This window comes from Amblyomma maculatum, chromosome 1 (genome assembly GCF_055883805.1).
Source record: "Amblyomma maculatum isolate TAMU_Amacu chromosome 1, ASM5588380v1, whole genome shotgun sequence".
NCBI classification, from domain to species: domain Eukaryota; kingdom Metazoa; phylum Arthropoda; class Arachnida; order Ixodida; family Ixodidae; genus Amblyomma; species Amblyomma maculatum.
Genome location: NC_139344.1, coordinates 212130518 through 212148331, shown reverse-complemented (window position 1 = coordinate 212148331; position 17814 = coordinate 212130518). Strand labels below are relative to the sequence as shown.

Below are 17814 nucleotides of genomic sequence, written 5' to 3'. Positions count from 1 at the left end.
AAAGAGAGAAAGAGGAGCCGTAGTGGAGGGCTACGGAGGAATTTCGACCACCTGGGGATCTTTAACGTGCGCTGACATCGCACAGCACACAGACGCCTCTCTGTTTCGCCTCCATCCAAACGCAGCCGCTGAGGTCGGGTTCGAACCCGGGAATTCCGGACAGTAGTCGGACGTCTTACCACTGTACCACCCCGGCGGGGCGCCACAAAGTGACACTTGCAAAAAAGCCGTAATGTCCATATGAAAGACACAGACTGGCAGGTGCGAGGGAATGGGTGAGGGGGATGGGGACAACGGCTTCGCAGAAGCTGCAGCCGGTGGAGAGAGTGTGTCGCAGGATCTGCAGCTAGCTTTAGCCTGAGGTTTAAAAAATAAAACAATTGAAATAGGCCGGAGAAACCTTGGGGACAGCTGCCTGCCATCTGACACACCACGGGCAATTTCGTATTTTGCAATTCAGTATAGGGAACCAAAGCTGGAGTTTGTTCCGCGACGCCAGCGCTCGGTTTCTAGCGGAGCGGAGAGGAACTACAAAACCTACGCGCATCCGCGCCCGCGCTGCGCGCGGCTGTCTGCGGAGTCTGCGCAGCCCGCTCGCTCGGGAGCGCGTGCTACAGGCAGCCGCACGTGCACGCGGAGCGGGAGAAGGAGAGGAGGAAAGCCGGCGCTCATTGCCAGTGGGGTTTCTTATTTTCGCTTTTTTCTGTGCCGCGGCTGACATAGAGGCTGGCTGGAGGCATGTTTTTTATCGTTGCTTTCGAAAGTGAGAAATTATTATTAATTGATCGCCGCAGACATTGTTTGCAAAGAAGGCTTGGGGGCAGGCTCGGACATTAAAAAAAAACATGAACGCGAATTCGCTACTCGAAGGCAGAGGCAAGCGACAGGTATTTTGAGGGACTTGAGGCGGCACCTCTTGATGTCTCTGTCCATGTTGTTCAGAGAATGAAGGGTCCAGCCTTCTCGTTGATAATTGATACGCGTGTACACAGCGACGAGTGCTCCGGGCGCTGGTTGGGGAGCTTCCTTTCTATTTGTGACTGCGCACTTGAAAGGGGCCTATTCAACTCTTTGGGGACAGACGTTTTAGGCGATGCTACCGGCGCCGTGGGGCCTGTTTTCGGCGCGCGCGTTCCCTACAAAGGCACAAAGCATGCCGCATTACCCTTTGGTCCCTGCTGACAGTGGTCAGGGCGAGTTCGCTGCTGCGGCGCTGTCATCCGAAATCAATGACCTATCTATTGACGAGAAGCCGCGGCATGCCATTTTTGGCGGCAGTTTCTTCTCTCCACGAGACGAAGAGCGAGGAAATGCCTAACGACCTTCCATGCAGGCGGGGACATCTCTCCAAGTAAACCTTTGTCTTCTTAATTCCACAGCTACGCTGTGCAATTCCTTCAGTTATCTCCTCTAGCGAATGCGCAGTTTTGAGCTCTCGAAGCAGGATCGCGTATGAGGATAGAAAGATCGACGTACTATGTGTTTTTCCTTCATAAACGCCAAGTGATGGCATTAATGACATATATCTGTTTGTTGAGGCCGACTTGGTTCCGCGATGGCTGCTGCGGCACCGCCAGTTACAAACAGAGGTGCGAGATACGAGCGGTACGAGATACCTAAAAAAAAAAGCCGACAACCATCCCGTTACCGTTTCAACACGAGTTTTGCGTAAAAGCACACCGTCACTTTTTCATTCCAGTTCTTTTTTTTTTTTTGCCCCGTTTGTTGGAGTGCGACTGCGGCCAGAACGCGGCCAGATGAGGAGAAAAAGAACCGAGCGCGCGCGTGCAAACACGTGCTGGAAAGCAGCGCGGAGTAGACGACAGCATGCTTTTCTATGCGCCGGGGAGCAGACGACGCGGCCGCTCTGCGCGGAGGTTTTGACGGGGTCTCCATGGAGGGCGCTGACACACAGAGCGGCGCAGCGCCCCCTGGCCCAGGTTTTCTCCCCTATTGCCTTCAGACAGAGAGAGAAAGAGAAATAACATTTATTGCACCCGTCAAAAGGTTGGTGAGGATCCGAGGCGAAGCTCTGTCCCAACCATGTCCTCCCCCTCAGCCGTCGACCTGGATCCCTTGGATCTTAGCAGCGGCCAGGGCAAGACGGATGACTTCTCGTTGCCCTTTTTCGTCCTGCTTGAGAAGTAGTGCCTCCCAGGACTCATCTGTTCGGTCAGGTTCTCCAAATCTAGGACACGTCCATATCATATGGATCATGTCCGCTATGCCATCGCAACGTTTGCACCTGGGGCTAAAAATTTCCGGGTGCCACTTGCTGTAAAGCTGGGGGTTCGGGAATACTCCAGTCTGTAGCTTACGCCACATAACCTCCTCGCTTTTGGTGAGTTGCTTACACGCTTTTGGTAGTACTGATTTGCCTAATTTGTAATGATTTAGGATATCTTGGTAGGTGTTAAGGTCATCGTCGAACTGCAGGGCATCCTCATCGCGCAAGGGGTACGGGGTTGCTCATAAGTCGTCACTGGGATCCCGGAATGTAGCTAATCCTGGGGCCAGTACGTGCGCTTTCTCAGGGGCTCCTCATCGCGCAAGGGGTACGGGGTTGCTCATAAGTCGTCACTGGGATCCCGGAATGTAGCTAATCCTGGGGCCAGTACGTGCGCTTTCTCGTTCCCCCTCAACCCCTGGTGCGCCGGTGTCCAAATGAGTGCGACCTGCTCTGCCGGTGGTGAACCACTGGCCAACACTCTTGCTGCTATGGCCGAAATGCGGCCCGCGTCAAAGTTTCTAATCGCTGATTTCGAGTCTGTAACTATAATTTTGACCTGTTGTTGTGTTAGAGCTAGCGCGATGGCCACCTCTTCCGCCTCCGTTGTGGTCGAATTTCTGGTGCTGCAGCATACTACCGAGCCCCCGTCTTCTCTAGTTGCTACTGAAACACGTCCCCTACCGTTCGCGCATTGTGCGGCATCTGTATATAAGACGTCCTGTCTTCCCTCAAAACGGGCTTTCAGCGCTGTTGCTCTATCACTCCTCCGGCTCTCATGGTAAACGGGGTGCATGTTTTTGGGGAGGCAATACTTTCTTTAAAGCTTGGAAAAACGATACACGTGAGGCTTCCTTTATCGGAAATAAATGGAATGGAGGTTTCATAAGGTGATCTACAACTTTGCAAATCCATTTATTGTCTAAATGCAATAAGTAGTCAATTAGAAAAATTATCTTAATTACTAATTAGTTAATTGCCGAATAAAAAATTACCTGTGGTGCACCAGATGGTTGGCAGCTCCCAGGTGGTCCAAATCCCAGGTGGTCCAAATTTCTGGAGCCCTCCGCTGCGGCTTGAGTCGCTTTAGGATGTTAAACCTCATAAAACCTATAACTTGCTCCGCAGCTTCACTTTACAGTCTCGTCTAGATCCAGCGGTTCAATAGCCGTTCAAATAAATTCAATGAACTAAATGAGCACGACTTAAAAAAAAAAAAAGGCTCCCAAACTAAACATGATTTAGTTGCACTATCACACTTTGCTCTTGTTTTGCGGAGCACGACGTCCAGCTAATCCGCAGAATAACCAGCGTCATTCATGATGTTACCGGTTTCACAGCAGTTCAGCCCATGTCGAGGTGTTTTAAGGGAGCCTACCAAAATGTGACGAGGTGGGTATAGGTACAACTGCTTGAGCAAGTTGGTTATTCGCGACGAAACTTAGCGCTTGGTTGTTGGCCCTCGCGGCTCGCCCATAAGCTCGAAGCGCTGCAAGTTTCGTCTAGAGAGTGACCAGGTAAAGACGTTAATTGCGCAATTTTTGTCACTATTATTTTAGGTTTGGTCTATGGGGTTTAACGTCCTAAAGCTACTCAGGCTATTGACCCCCTTCTGAGGGGGTCGAAATTTCCACACACAGCACACGGGTGCCTTGCTCTTCACCTCCACAGAAAAGCGGCCGCTAAGGCCGGAATTCGATCCAACATTCTTGGGCACAGTAGTCGAGCGCCCTAACCACTGCGCCACCCCGAGCCACTATTACTTTATTAAGAGTGTTCTTTTTTTCTCCTGTGCTATGAAGAAATTACATGGTATTCGAAACACCGCATGTTTGTCACTGCTCCCGTAGTAGCCGCGCACATGACGTGCCCCAGTTTGTGCAGACGTAATCGCGTGAGTAGTGGATGTCGTTCACTTCTGCACTGGCCAACTGCTGCATTTACCATTTCCTGCATTTCCCATTTCCCCGACTTACACCTCCTCCCCGGAGCGCTATATATGGATCCTTTCGATCGAGATTAAATTTTTCATGCAGCTCCAATGAATTAACAGCCAAGACGTAGCAATTCACGAGAATCATGCACGACATTAACGGAGTGGCGAAACAAATTCGGAAAATCCGCTAAGCTCAGTGTATATGGAGTTGCACTGCTGGCGGAAACTCCTACTGTAAGCATTTTCCCAGTGCCGATCTTGTTAGCGGAAAATTAAGGGTCGATACTTACACTGTCGCGACTCCAAAGCTTTCTGTCTCCTTTTATCACTCCTTGCGCACCGGCATTCTTAAGCTACTTCTCTACAATGCAAAGTGTTCGCAAGACCATATCCAGCTGCTCCCCTCGACGGCGACGATCAAGCGGATGAGTGGGCGGTGCGGGTACGACCTCACAGGTCACGTGAGAGGCGACGGCTCTTAGCTCCGCTGCGGTTAGCCAGCAGCTGGGCAATGCCGCGACAACCTATCCGTTGACACATACAGTCAGAAGCAGAGCCGTTGCGCGCTGTGGAAAGTGCCCCCCAGAAACAGTCGCATTTTATAAATGTCGTGTGGTGCTTCCACAATTGCTGTGATGAAAAATTCGTGTCGACATGCAAACAAGTGCAATTTTAACACAATCGCTTTGTTAGATGCGATGACTTCGCGGCTTCGCTTGATCGCAAGTATCGTCAGTTAAAGCCAGAACCTGCATTGAAATCTCACCTCTTCCCCACAGTGCCGCTCGACCGTTCAGACAAGTGCGATCTGATCTGTGCTATCGGCGGCAAATGAAACGCGAAAAGCGAAGCGTGTGGAGAAAATGATTCAGCTCAGGCAATCTGCTTGTTCATGAGAGGCGCGCTTTTATCGTTGTGCCACTGGAGCGTCACATTCATTCCACCTTGGTTTTTTTTTTTTTTTTTTTTTTTTTTTTTTTTTTTTTTTTTACGAAATGTGGCGCCCTCACTCAGGGCGCCGCAATTTGAAAATTCGTCTGCTATTGGTTGAAAGCATCCTTCAGGTTAGGTTATAGGTTAAGTTAGGTTAGGTTAGGTTAGGTTAGGTGTGGTTGGGTTTTGGGTTAGGTTAGGTTAGGCTGTACTATATGCCCAAGTAGCACGAAGATTAAGCTAGTTACAAAATTGTTGCATGTATATTGCCAAACATTGCTCTGACATAAAAATGATTATTGTAACATTCAAAGCAATCCTTATACTAATGTTGACTCTTGAATGTTTTATGTTGTATGATAAACATTATTTAATGCTACAAATAAATTTTTTAGTACAATCTTCTACTCTAAAATAATGTTTGAATTATGGGTATAAGACAACATGGCACATATGCACAAGTTCAAGCACAAGTTTCAGTACTTTTGCCCTTTTTCTTCTAGTAAACTTTTTTTTTTTTTTTTCAATAACACTGCTTAGCAACTAAACCTTCGAGATGATGCCTGCCATAGAATGCATGCACAGCTCTATAATTTTCTTAGAAAGCTCCTTATTATCTATTTGTCGCTATCACCCATGGAACACGTACCCTTCAGTGATGGATATAAAAGCTTGACTGGTATTCGTTCAGAGGTGAGTGTATAGAAGTGCTGTATTGCGAATTAAGCTCAAGGGCCACTCTCATTTTGTGCCACTCTGCAAAGCGTTCCTGTTGTGTATCATCACGAGTAATGGGCTCATATCTCAGATAGGGTTGCTTTATCATTTTCAGCAATATTACATTGATGTTACATATGAAAAGAAAATAACAAGGAGAATAAGATTGGGATGGAGCGCATTTGGCAGGCACTCACAGATTATGACTAGCAGCTTACCGGTATCGCTGAAGAGGAAGGTATACAACAGTTGCATCTTACCTGCACTTACATATTGGGCTGAAAACGTGGAGGCTAATAAAAAGGGTTCTACTAAGTTGAGGACAACGCAGAGGGCTATGGAAAGAAAAATGGTAGGGATAATGTTAAGAGATAGGAAACGTGCAGAGTGGGTCAGAGAAATAACTCGTCACTGACATTCTAGTGGAAAACAAGAAGAAATGGGCATGGGCAGAACATGTAGTGTGAAGGATAACCGATGGTCGCTTAGGGTAACAAACTGGATTCCAAAGGAAGGAAAGTGTAGCAGGGGGTGGCAGAAAGTTAGGTGGGCGGATGAGGTAAAAAGTTCGCAGGGGTCAAGTAGATGCAGCTGGCACAGGACTGGGTTAATTGGAAGAATATGGGAGGCCTTTGCCCTGCAGTGGATTAATCAGGCTGATGATGATGACATGTTAGACTTATCTTATTAAAATGTTTGCTGGAACATTCTTCTGTTTATATATGACACTGACAAAAACGTTAGAAAAAATAACATTTGGAGCGTCGAAATAAAGTGAAGCAAAAAAGTAACATTACTGTAATGTTTCGGTGCTACCTAGGCAGTCGGATACAACCAAAGCCTGTAGTGACCGCCACACATGGTTCTTCCTTGACAGAAAATAGTCCACCGTTAAAGCTTTTCTTGCCACCAAAATAAAAAGTGAACCATCAATCCAAATTATCTAAAGAATTTTTACGCCTCTGGCTTGTTTCGTGCAGATGACATGCAAAGTGACGGCCGTGCCACTGGTGGCGCGTTTGTCAAGTACACGCACTGGCAGTGGAGCCAGCCAAGCCAACTGCCCGCCATGTGTTACCACAGTTGTCACGTCGTGAATTCCCTTTTTTATTGAATTAGCACCACAATATAAGAAGCATCTGTTGCCAATGTACTGCGACACAAACTTCGGGGCACCTTCAGAATTAGCTACCTTTAACTAAATGATCAACGCTCGAAAAAGTGCACAAAACAGGATTGCATGTGTGTGTGTTAGACTTTTATGTCCCAAGCTCAACAGGCAACATGATGAACAGCACTCTGATGTCACTTCGCTGTTACTGGTCATTTGCTATCCCTATATTATGTTAAGGTGGCGGTTCCACGGTCGCCATCTTGAGAGTAGTTCAGATTCTGCCACCAGGCTACGCCACGGGGACACGTTTTCTTGGCAATGGGCGCAAAGGTAGGGAGGCGGGGCGTCTTTAAATGTGTCGCTCCGCCATGTAGTCCGACCGCGCGGATTTCTGCCTGCATAGACGTTGCAGGTCATTTCTTTCGTTTGCTTCGACAGCCAGTGTCTCTTGAACTTGACTCGAATCTTGTTTGGTTAAAACGCTTCCAACCGTTGCGGAGTGGACGAACCAGAACCGGAACGGCCCGAACAGGCGACAGTCGCCATCTTGTTTGCAAAGTCGGGGCGTCTCGAAAACCCGCGACAGACATCACACGAGAAAACCCGGTGGAACCAAGACAAATGTTTTAGGCATAACAGCTTCATTTCGGAAAATCGGTTCTGTTATAAGAAATATACCGTAAATAACTAGCGCTATGATTTCAATTTGTTTTTGCAGAAACTGCTCATGCAACTAGGGACTATATTCAGCTGCGTAGGAAGATGATGCGTTTCGGCTCTGTAGCTTTGTCCCCGAGTATAAGGAATTGAGTACCCAGCCCTCTTGACCTGCGTGAAGGCTTTTCTTTGGTTGATGAGCGGGCTTTCAAAGATGTTTGTGGCTCCACAGCGGCGTCCAGGCAGGGAAGGAGAGGGCTTTTGTCCCCGTTCTGCCAGCATGGGCTTCCTCATTCAACTCCCTCTTCACCCCACCGCACCACCGCTACTTCTAACAATACGACGGGACAAGAGCCTTCCCTCTACTGCGAAAGGCAGAGGCACCACAGTACAATCAGGATCACGCGCACTACAATAGACAATTGTGCTCCTAAGCGCCTCTCGCCCCCCAAATTGGCAGAATGACAGTAGGAGCACAATTCTCTATTATAGTGCACAGGGGTGAGAGGCATTTAGGAGCACAATTGGAAGGGCTCCTCTGCTTTTCGCAGTGCTGCAGATATCTTGTGAGACAAAATATAGTTTCCGCAGAGCCACGAACCCGATTGCTCCTCCCCGCCCAGCCTGAGGGGGTTGGGCAGGACTGCAGTAGGCTAGCTTGACTGAATAAAAATAAAACAGGGTGTCAACATGATTGCACAGTGTATTTTTAGTACCAGTGAAAAGGAAAAGCGAATGGCATATATTTCTGCAGGCTTCCTCAATGAACCTTAGTGAAGTCGGCGCCTCTCTTGTGTTCTTTTGATACTCGTCTTTAGCGCTGTGCAATCAAGTGATCATTAGGGGGCTTTAGAATACGGTGACCCTATCTGTAAGGGGGGTAGAGTAATAGCGGGGCTCAAGTGCGCAGGCCCAGTGTAAATACCGCACCCCTCGCCTGTTCATCACAGCACACGGCGCGTGCGCTTTGTTGCCGCGCTATTACCCTGTGCCCCTGAGCGGTAGGGTCCCCATATTCTAATGCTCCCATTCTAATGCTCCCCATATTCTAATAATTAGCTGAAGTTCAGTCAACAGTCGTCGTTGCTTATTTTTAGTTCGTAGCAAAAATTAACAAGTTTCTATTTTCCCAAGAACTCCATCTCCTTTGTCGATAGTGATATCGAAGAATCGCTTACACATTCTTCTTTGAGTTATCTTACTTTTCTGTCGTCTACAATCTCAAGTGTCAGTTGTTATTTATTTCTGCTTATGAGTTCGCAGTCTGAAGCGACAGAAACACTACTCGTTACAAAACAGTTGCCAGTTTAAAGCCAAGCAGAAAAACACGAAAAATGTAGCCGTACTACCCTATCTTCTCAGGATATCGCACAATCTAAAAAAAAAAAAATATCGGTCAGCGAGCAGATGTACACGTTATGTTTTCAGCTACTGATAAACTAGCGAAACTAATGTAGGATGACCGATCCGTTGGCTCTCAAGAAACAAAGATGCGCAAAAAAAGCCCAATAAAAAACCTGTTCAGTGTGCGGAGGGCGTTGTGTATTCATTACCGTTCTTGTGGTAAGGTAGGGCAGACCGCGAGGTGCCTAAATGAGAGATTTTGTGAACACAACAAAAACGTTCAGAACAAGGGAGGTAATATTGCCTGTATCGACGTCATGGTACACCGAATGCCAGGGGGAAAAGAGCACCGCTTTATTTGAGCAACGCGTATTTATACAGATGGCTTGGACAGCAGCGTATCGGCTGTTGCGTATCAGTTGTACATTTTGAGGCCGCACTGCGCATGCTGTCCCTGACGCATACGATACATCTTCCTTCTTTTGGGAAGAAAACTAAAAACAACAACAAAGCAAAGTTGCAAGCACGACATGGGCTCAGTGCACAAAAGAATAACTTAAGACATTTGCTGAAAGTCTCTGCCGTATTCCAAGCGTCGCGGGGGTGCACGTTGTCTCTGCGATCGTCTTAACCCCGGAGCGCTTGACACTGCATCACCATCAGATGTCACTGGTCGCGGCTGATGCTGCGGCGTGCTGTCCTCAATGGTGTCATCGCTGTCGTCGTCAAGTTCACTCAGAAAGTTTTCTTTCGTAGACATGAGATGTTTTCGATTGCGACGCAGAAGTCTGCCGTCTTCTGTTAGAACATTGTAGGACCTCGGTTCAGCACAGCGCTGCACGACCTTTGCTTTTTTGTCCCAGACAACTTTCTTCACGCGCACAACGTCACCTTGTCTCAGGGGTGGTAGGAGTTGCCGGTCTCTCTTACTCTGGCGATGCTTGGCAATATGCAAACTGGGACCTTCTTGAGTGTCTGGTAGCGTTGTTCGTAGCTTTCTGGCCTGAAGAATCTCTGCGGGTGCCGCAGCACCTTCCAGTGGGGTTGTCCTGTAAGCGAGCAAACCAAGCCAGAAATCTTGATTGGCTTCATCAGTTTTCTTTAATATTCGCTTCACCACCTGTACCCCCTTTTCTGCCAGGCCATTCGACTGTGGGTATCTAGGGCTAGAAGTAATGTGCTGGAAATCATATTCTCTTGCAAATGCAGCGAACTGGTAGCTTGAAAAAGGGGGTCCGTTGTCTGAGCATACCTCCATTGGTATGCCATATCTAGCGAAAATAGCGCTTGTTGCTTGAATGACAGTCCTGGCCGATGTATCCTGAAGTAATTCCACCTCCGGAAAGCTTGAGAGCGCATCGTAAACACAAAGATAAGGTCTACCCCCATAGTAAAAAATGTCGATTCCAACTCGGTACCAGGCTTGCGTGGGCACAGAGCGCATCTGCAGCGGCTCACGCGGCTGGCTGTATGCATATTTCCGGCAGACTGCGCATTTCTGGACAAAGGCTTCAATGGCACTATTCATGCCTGGCCAGAATATCGCTTCCCGGGCTCTGGATTTGCATTTGCTTATACCCAAGTGGCCTTGGTGAATTTTTTCCAGAATTTCGTGCTTCATGCTAGTGGGAATCACCACTTTGGAGCCCTTTAACAAAACGCCCTGAACCTGCGAGAGCTCGCCAGTAAATGGCTTCAGCTGACCTTCAACCGGTGTACCTTCTCTCAGACTTTTGAGTACACTGCACAGATATTCATCTTTGTTTGTCTCGGCGACCAGTCGAGTTAAAGTTCTATGGCTCACGCGAGACGAAACTACACTCACGGCGTGTACTTCTGCATCTTGGCTGTCGATGTCGGTCTTGTCACAGTTGAGTGAAGCCCGGGACAGCATATCGGCCAGGAAGAGGTGCTTTCCTGGAACAAAAACAATCTTGATATCGTAACGAAGCAGTCGCAGAAAGAAGCGTTGCAGCCTTGGCGGCATGTCACCAATCGCTTTTTGAGATATCGCTATCAAAGGTTGATGATCGGTTTCCACGATAATGTGACGACCGTATGTGAAATGATTGAACCTTTCACAACCGTACACAATCGCCATGGCTTCTTTTTCTATCTGCGAGTATCGCTGCTGGGCTTCCGTCAGAGCTTTAGACGCGTATGCGACCGGCTTCCACTCATTATCGTGAAGCTGTAATAATGCAGCACCTAAGCCGTTTTGTGATGCATCGCATGAAATTTTAGTTTCTTTTGCAGGGTCGAAAAGCGATAGGAGTGGTTGTTTGCTCATGCTGTCGCAAAGCTGGTTCCACTCTTTGGCGTGGTTCGCCGTCCATTCAAACACAGTGCCCTGCTTTAGCAAACCTCGTAGTAGTGCTGTCCTGCGCGCCAACGATGGCAGAAATTTGCTGAAGTAGTTTGCTACGCCGAGCATTCTTTGCACTGCTTGTTTGTCCTTCGGCTCAGGCATTTGCGTCATGCATTGTATCAATGAGTGGCTAGGTCTTACTCCCTCACTGCTGATTGTGTCACCTAGGAATTCTATTTCTGTCACGCCAACTGTGCATTTGGTCGGGTTGAAAGTCAAGCCAGCTCGTTCTGCCGCTTCTAGCGCTAGCCTCAGCCGGTCATTGTGCTCTTTCATCGATTTGCCCCAGACTAATACGTCGTCAACATATACTCTAACACCTTGTAGTCCATCGAAGATTTCATTCAGAATCTTTTGGAAAACCTCTGAAGCAGATGAAATCCCAAAAGGTAACCTAAGAAAACGGTACCGCCCGAAAGGCGTTGCAAATGTGCACAGTTTTGACGTTTCCTCGTCCAAGGGTATCTGGTGGAATCCGGCGTTCGCATCGAGGCGCGAAAAAACAGTTGCCCCGGCCAGCTCCGCCTCTATGTCTTCTCGCGTTGGCATCTGGTAATGTTCTCTTTTAATACATTCATTAATCTTCCTGGGGTCCATGCATACCCGAAGTTTTCCATCCTTTTTTCGTACTATCACAAGAGGGCTTACCCAGTCAGTGGGCTCCGACACCTTGGAAATGATTCCACCCTGTTGCATGCGTCGCAGCTCTTCCCGTAGTGGCTCCCGCAAGGCTAGTGGAACTCGTCGCGCTGGCTGCACTACCGGCACGGCGTCATCGCGGAGTACCATATGGTATCGACGCTCAACGCAACCCGTGCCGCTGAACAGATGACGGAATTCGTCTACCACTGTTTGTGTTGAATCTTGAGACACGGCGTGCACCTGCCGCGAAAGGAGTCTAAGGCGTTCGCAGGCTTGAAGGCCTAGTATCGCTTGCCCTTTGCGCACAATGAAAAACTGTAGAACGGCGTTGTGACCATTAAGCTTTACTTCCGTAGTGATCGTGCCAAAGTGTTGAATTTCGCTTCCGCCGAAGGACCGCAATGTCGCGCAACTGGGCTTCAGCGGTGGTTTTGGCAGCATCTTGTTTAGGACACTGAGGGGAAGAATATTGGCTTGTGAACCGGTGTCAACTTTCATGCACACCGACAAGTTGCCAACTTGTGCTTGAGCAAGCCAATCGCGCTCACGGACAGTGTTTCTGACAGCCACGTTGAGTACATCGAACTCTTCCTCGGAACCAGTGAGCTCACTTATTTGCTGCTTTGCTTTACAGCAGACCGCAAAGTGGTTTTTCCGCTGGCACTTACGACAAGTACGACCAAAAGCAGGGCAGCTCCGCGGTGCGTGCGTTCGTGCGCAGCTTTGGCAGATATAGGCCTGCTGCCTTTTACGATGGGTAGAGCTCGTTTTGTGGACTGGGTCGACCTGATGATGGTCTTGTTCCCATATTTCCTTATGCGCCGCGGCTGCTTCGGCAGCCTTGCAGATCTGTTCTGCTTTCTGGAGGGTGAGCTTGTTATCTCTCAATAACTTCTCGCGTATCTTGTCGTCAGTTACACCAAAAACAATTTGGTCTCTGATCACTGAATCGAGTAACCCAGCAAAGTTACAAAGTCGTGCTTGAGTCTTCAAATCTCTCAAAAAGTGCTCGAATGGCTCGCCAGGTTCCTGCACTCGCCTCCTGAATAAGTAGCGCTCATATACTTCATTGTTCTGGGCTGCGCAATACTCGTCAAACTTTTTGATTACCGTCGCGTAGTCACTGCTGCTTTCATCTTCCGAAAAAGTAAAGGTGTTAAATACCTCAATTGCTTCTTCACCTGCGGTAGTCAGCAGTAGCGCTGTTTTCGTTGGCTCTGGTCGAGGCTTTGCTGTTTCTGTCGCCGTCAGGAAAAGCTGGAACTTCTGCTTGAACAGCTGCCAATTCTTTGCGATGTCCCCTTTCAGGTGAAGTGCGTCCGGTGGCCTTAAGAAATCCATTTCGTGGCTTATTTTTTCGGTCTGCTCGTCGGCGTTAGCCACTTCTGACACCAAGTATCGACGTCATGGTACACCGAATGCCAGGGGGAAAAGAGCACCGCTTTATTTGAGCAACGCGTATTTATACAGATGGCTTGGACAGCAGCGTATCGGCTGTTGCGTATCAGTTGTACATTTTGAGGCCGCACTGCGCATGCTGTCCCTGACGCATACGATACTATCTGGATCACTATCTGGATGCCATCCCATCTTCAGACTGCAAGCTACTCATAAGCAGAAATAAAGAAAACTGATACGCGAGATTGTATAAGCGAGAAAAATAAGAGAGCTGAAAGAAGAATGTGTAAGGCGATCCTTCGATATCACTCTCGACGAAGGATCGAGGTTCAGTTCTTGGGAAAATAATTTGTGCGAATATGTGGCAACGTGCGTCGCGATAACATGCTGGTATCATGTTTTGTCTATGCGCCTAAAGTGTATAAAATCCTATAACGCATTGAATAAATTTCAGTTGAAAGTTAGCGCACGTGCTGCCCACTTTTTTTTTTTTTTTGTCCTTGTCTCAAAAGCGCTGTATTTCTTTGATTGTGAACCAACTCGCCCGAACATCCACACTGATCATAATAATCATGTCTTCTCTAGCTATTACCTAAACTCATCAAATATCGCCACGAGAGTTTTCCACCACGCCGTCAGAGAGGTCAAATGTGAATTTCGAGCGCTCCTAGCTCCGTCACGAACCATGAACCGCGGCGCCCCTTAGTTACGATCGTTTAGAGGTTCAAAATCAAATCACATTCGCTTGACTCTAATATACATGGGCATCCTCATGAGGGGGTCCGCGCCTTCACATTTAGGGGATTTGACTCAATGAGGTGAGGGAGAATCATCACTGAAAAATTAGTGAGGGCGAGCATGAAGGAAGGCAGAGGCGGTGAGGTGAGGGAGAGGCTGGGAAAAGATAGAGTTGCACAGTCATGTGTGAATATGCCCCCCCCCCCCTCCCCGCCTCCCGCGGCTAGCCTCAACAGAGAAGACCCGGCCAGGTTCGCCAGCTTCCTGTTGTCAATGTAGGAGAAGGGGGGGGGGGGGGGGAGGGGGGGGGGTATGTTCACAGATGACTCACGCGTCTCCACACGCACAAACAAGATGACTCACGCGTCTCCACACAGGCTAGACAAGAGCAGCCCTACATTCAACTACCATTTGAAAGATATTGCACAAATTCTTGGCAACGCGTCCCGTCAATAGTACAGTCGTGAGCAGCCTTGTTTAGAGCGCGCCGACAGTGAGTGAGTGAGTGAAAAACTTTATTAAGTATATTTAAGGGAGGGGGATGTGTAGGTGGGGTCCCTAGTCCGGGACTCCAGCGGCTGCCGCTGCTACCCGCGCACGTGTCACGAGGGCCCGTTGGGCCTCTAGTCCAGAGCTGGATAAGGCAGCCTCCCACCCCTCAATTGTTGGCACTGCATTCGGATCATCTGGAGGATTGTGTGGGCAGGTCCACACCATGTGGTGCAGGCCTGCCTTTTCCCCGCAATATTTGCATTTGTGGTCGCAGAACCCGGGGTGTATTGTGTTTAAACGGGCTGGTGTACCTGTCTGTAGGCGTCGCCATCTAACTTCCTCCGCTTTGGAGAGCCCCTTGGCTGGGGGTGGATATTTTCTGCGAGAGAGTCTGCAGTGCTGTAACCTCTCCGCATACGTCGCCAGAGGGCCGGGATAGGGCGGTGTGGAGGATGGAGGGGTCGAGTCCCAGGAGAGGAGAGCTCGGGCAGCGGCATGGGCGCACTCGTTCCCTTCCACGCCTTGATGCCCCGGTGTCCAGACGAGGCATTTGTCTTGTTCGGGGTGTCCATAATTTTTCAATATTCTGGCAGCCTGGGGACATATTCGCCCTTTGATGTAGTTGCGGTGGGCAGCCATAGAGTCTAGTGCTCCGCGGAGCAAATCAACGCCATCTAACGTTAGGCTCTGGGTTTGAGTCATGCGTCCCATGCGCATGCGCGGCCAAAATAAAGCAGTGCCTGGTCGTGGGTTCCCGGCCTCATTTTCATTCAGTGATTGCGCTTCATGCCGCCAGGTACGCGCTTAATATGTAACAGCGGCCTGCAAACCAACGCGTTTCGTGCGAATCACGAAGCGGCTAGACAAGTGCAATGTGATATCGGGTAATCGCTCGGTTCAAAAGCAATTGCGAGTGATAGCGGATGATCGCGCGTTTCAAACACCATAGCAAATAGTGCGAGAATCGGGCCTAGTTGGTTGTTTGGTGCCTGTTTTCGTCCTGTTCGTCTAAGGTTACGACCACGCACCATGAGTTGCAGGCGTCTCGTTTGATGCCGTGTTTTTGGGCCGGGTTATAAGCTATAAGGGACACAGCATTTGGCATCTTTAAGATATAGGAAGTTGAATTCCTCCACGATAGAGTACAGGGGCGATGAGTGGTGCGTATGCAGGAACGCGCATTATTTCGCTATCAGTCGTGCTTGCTTGCCTGGTCGTCTCGTTGCACTCGAGAAACACTGTCATCGCGACGCTCTGGCGACCGTCACAACCTCACAAAATAGGGTGCCTGGATGCGAAGAGCAGACGCGAATCGAGGTACCCTATCACAAATAAAGCCCCTCTATCTCTGGAAAGTGGCGAAATTGTAAGATCTTTGCCGCCGTTTCCCTCTCCCGGCGCTTTCCTCCTCGCTCCTCTACGCTCCCTTCTCCAAAGAGAGAGTGAGGGCGGGTTTTCTGGTTTGTCGTTGGCTGCCCGGCCCCCTGACGTGACAAACACGTCACCATACGTCATCAGCGCGCGCAAAGTCTTGTTTTGCTCGTTTTTTATTTTCTCGCTGCCGCCATTAAACTGCCTCGTCGTGCCGTTCCTGTGGCTTGCGCGCGTGCAGTTTCGTGCACGCGATGCCGTGCTGCTGCGCGTTTCAGTGTTCAAGTAGAACAGAAACAGAACATAGAATAGTAGAACAGGACGACTGCCGTGCTTCGCTGATTACCAACACGGCACCGGCAAGGTTAATTGAGTTGAAGAACTTTTCACAGTCTCACATGTCACTGACGAACCCATCGCCAGCCGTAATCGAAACTGTAAATGCTGAGAACTTTTTCCGCAGTGAGGGTCTCCTCAAAAATTCAATCAGCACTGCACAACTGCAGGCCCGGATAAAAGATAGCATTTCATTGGTATCTTGCTTCCCAGCCTGCTACGATGTTGTAAAAGAGATTGTGAGTGTTTTCGTGAAAGTACGGATCCAGATTTTTGTCCGAGATGAAGCCTCCAAAATATCTCCAATGACTAGTGGTAAATGCGGTAGCAAAAACGTAGGCATGCGGGTCGCTGCAGCTCAGATTCGGTGACAGTATGCATTCGTAATTTCATGTTTTATTAATTTGAAACATTTGTGAAAGTTGTGGTTTGAAAATCTGCATACAATTAATATTTTGCCTGTCGCCTGAATGAATCTGTAAATTGTTCAAAATTTCTGGTAACTGCTTGCATTTTTTAAAGATATTCGCGTGCATATCTGAAGCTTATAATCATCGAAATTAAAATTGGATTGTAGCGTGTGTGAAAAATGTTTCTACGAAAATTATTTGCTTGCACTTCGTTTTCATATCTTTTCATTTCGTTAAGGTTTCTCAGCATGTTCCAATTGTCTAACAGTGTTTTTCGGTGCATTTATTTTGATTTGAAAATGTGTGTTTTCAATTATTGTGCCTGCGCCAGTCTTAGGACCCTTTTCAAAGCGACCAGTGCTGTGTCAGTAAAATCAAAGATGCTACTTGGTTCCAATGTGCAACAGTGTTTATCGCTACATTTCTTCTGTATTTGGAACTGTGTATTTTGTATGCGCCACATCTTACGACCTTCAAAGCAAACCAGTATTGTGCCAATAAAATAAGACCCTATTTTGCCTGAGCCACTTTGCTGATCAATTGGTTTTGCGAAGAAATAAAAGCCACTTTTTTCACCTACACTGCCTCTGATTAGCAGCTGTAGGAACACTGCTTCATCGTTTTCTTACAGATGTGATTTGAAAATGAAAGCATACAACAATCGACGCTTTTGCTTATAGGTTAGCCAGAAGTGATCGATGTTAGAATTCGCCGGTTTGCCGCTCACGCGCAAAGATGCAGAAGATTTCTGAAGGGGCCATTGGCTGTCATTCAGGGTCATCTATCTGTCACCCAACACAGATGACACCATAATTGCCTGCTCAGTTTATTTCCCGTTCTTGATGCTTCAGAGTACGCGAGCGTGATGCTGAGTGCAAACATTTCTTGCCGTTTTGAGCGTGTCTTCTCCTTCCTTCTTTGTTATTGCGAACAATATGTGCCGCTAAAACCAAACATAACACTTTCAAATCGATTAGTAGTTACCTGTGCAAAGCAGATTTAAAAGAACGCTTTAAAAGGCAGCACGAAAAGCCCCCGCCATTCACTATCATTGACCCTTCCGCGGCGCCCCTCGAGCGCAGGCAGGTTCAGCGTGCCGTGCGCAGCGCTCCCGCCTGTGGGAGAGTGAAA

General features: G+C 48.4%; 1 protein-coding gene across 1 annotated transcript; it reads right to left on the bottom strand.

Moving 5' to 3' along the window:
* Nucleotides 1–9267: 9267 nt before the first annotated feature.
* Nucleotides 9268–13279, bottom strand: LOC146205537 (uncharacterized). Its single transcript, XM_084607392.1, has 3 exons — nt 11945–13279; nt 10754–10845; nt 9268–9977 (listed from the first exon to the last, which is right to left on the bottom strand). The coding sequence occupies exons 1-3, from the start codon at nt 13277–13279 to the stop codon at nt 9485–9487; spliced, it is 1920 nt and encodes a 639-aa protein (XP_084463518.1). The 3' UTR covers nt 9268–9484.
* Between the last annotated feature and the right edge of the window lie 4535 nt (nt 13280–17814).

Coding starts and splice junctions, on each gene's coding strand:
- LOC146205537 (XM_084607392.1), bottom strand. CDS start 13,279: ATGGATTTCTTAAGGCCACCGGACGCACTTCACCTGAAAGGGGACATC. Junction 10,846..11,944: donor TGTCGGAGCCCACTGACTGG/GTAAGCCCTCTT, acceptor TTTTTGTTCCAG/GAAAGCACCTCTTCCTGGCC. Junction 9,978..10,753: donor AAGATGCAGAAGTACACGCC/GTGAGTGTAGTT, acceptor GCTCGCTTACAG/GACAACCCCACTGGAAGGTG.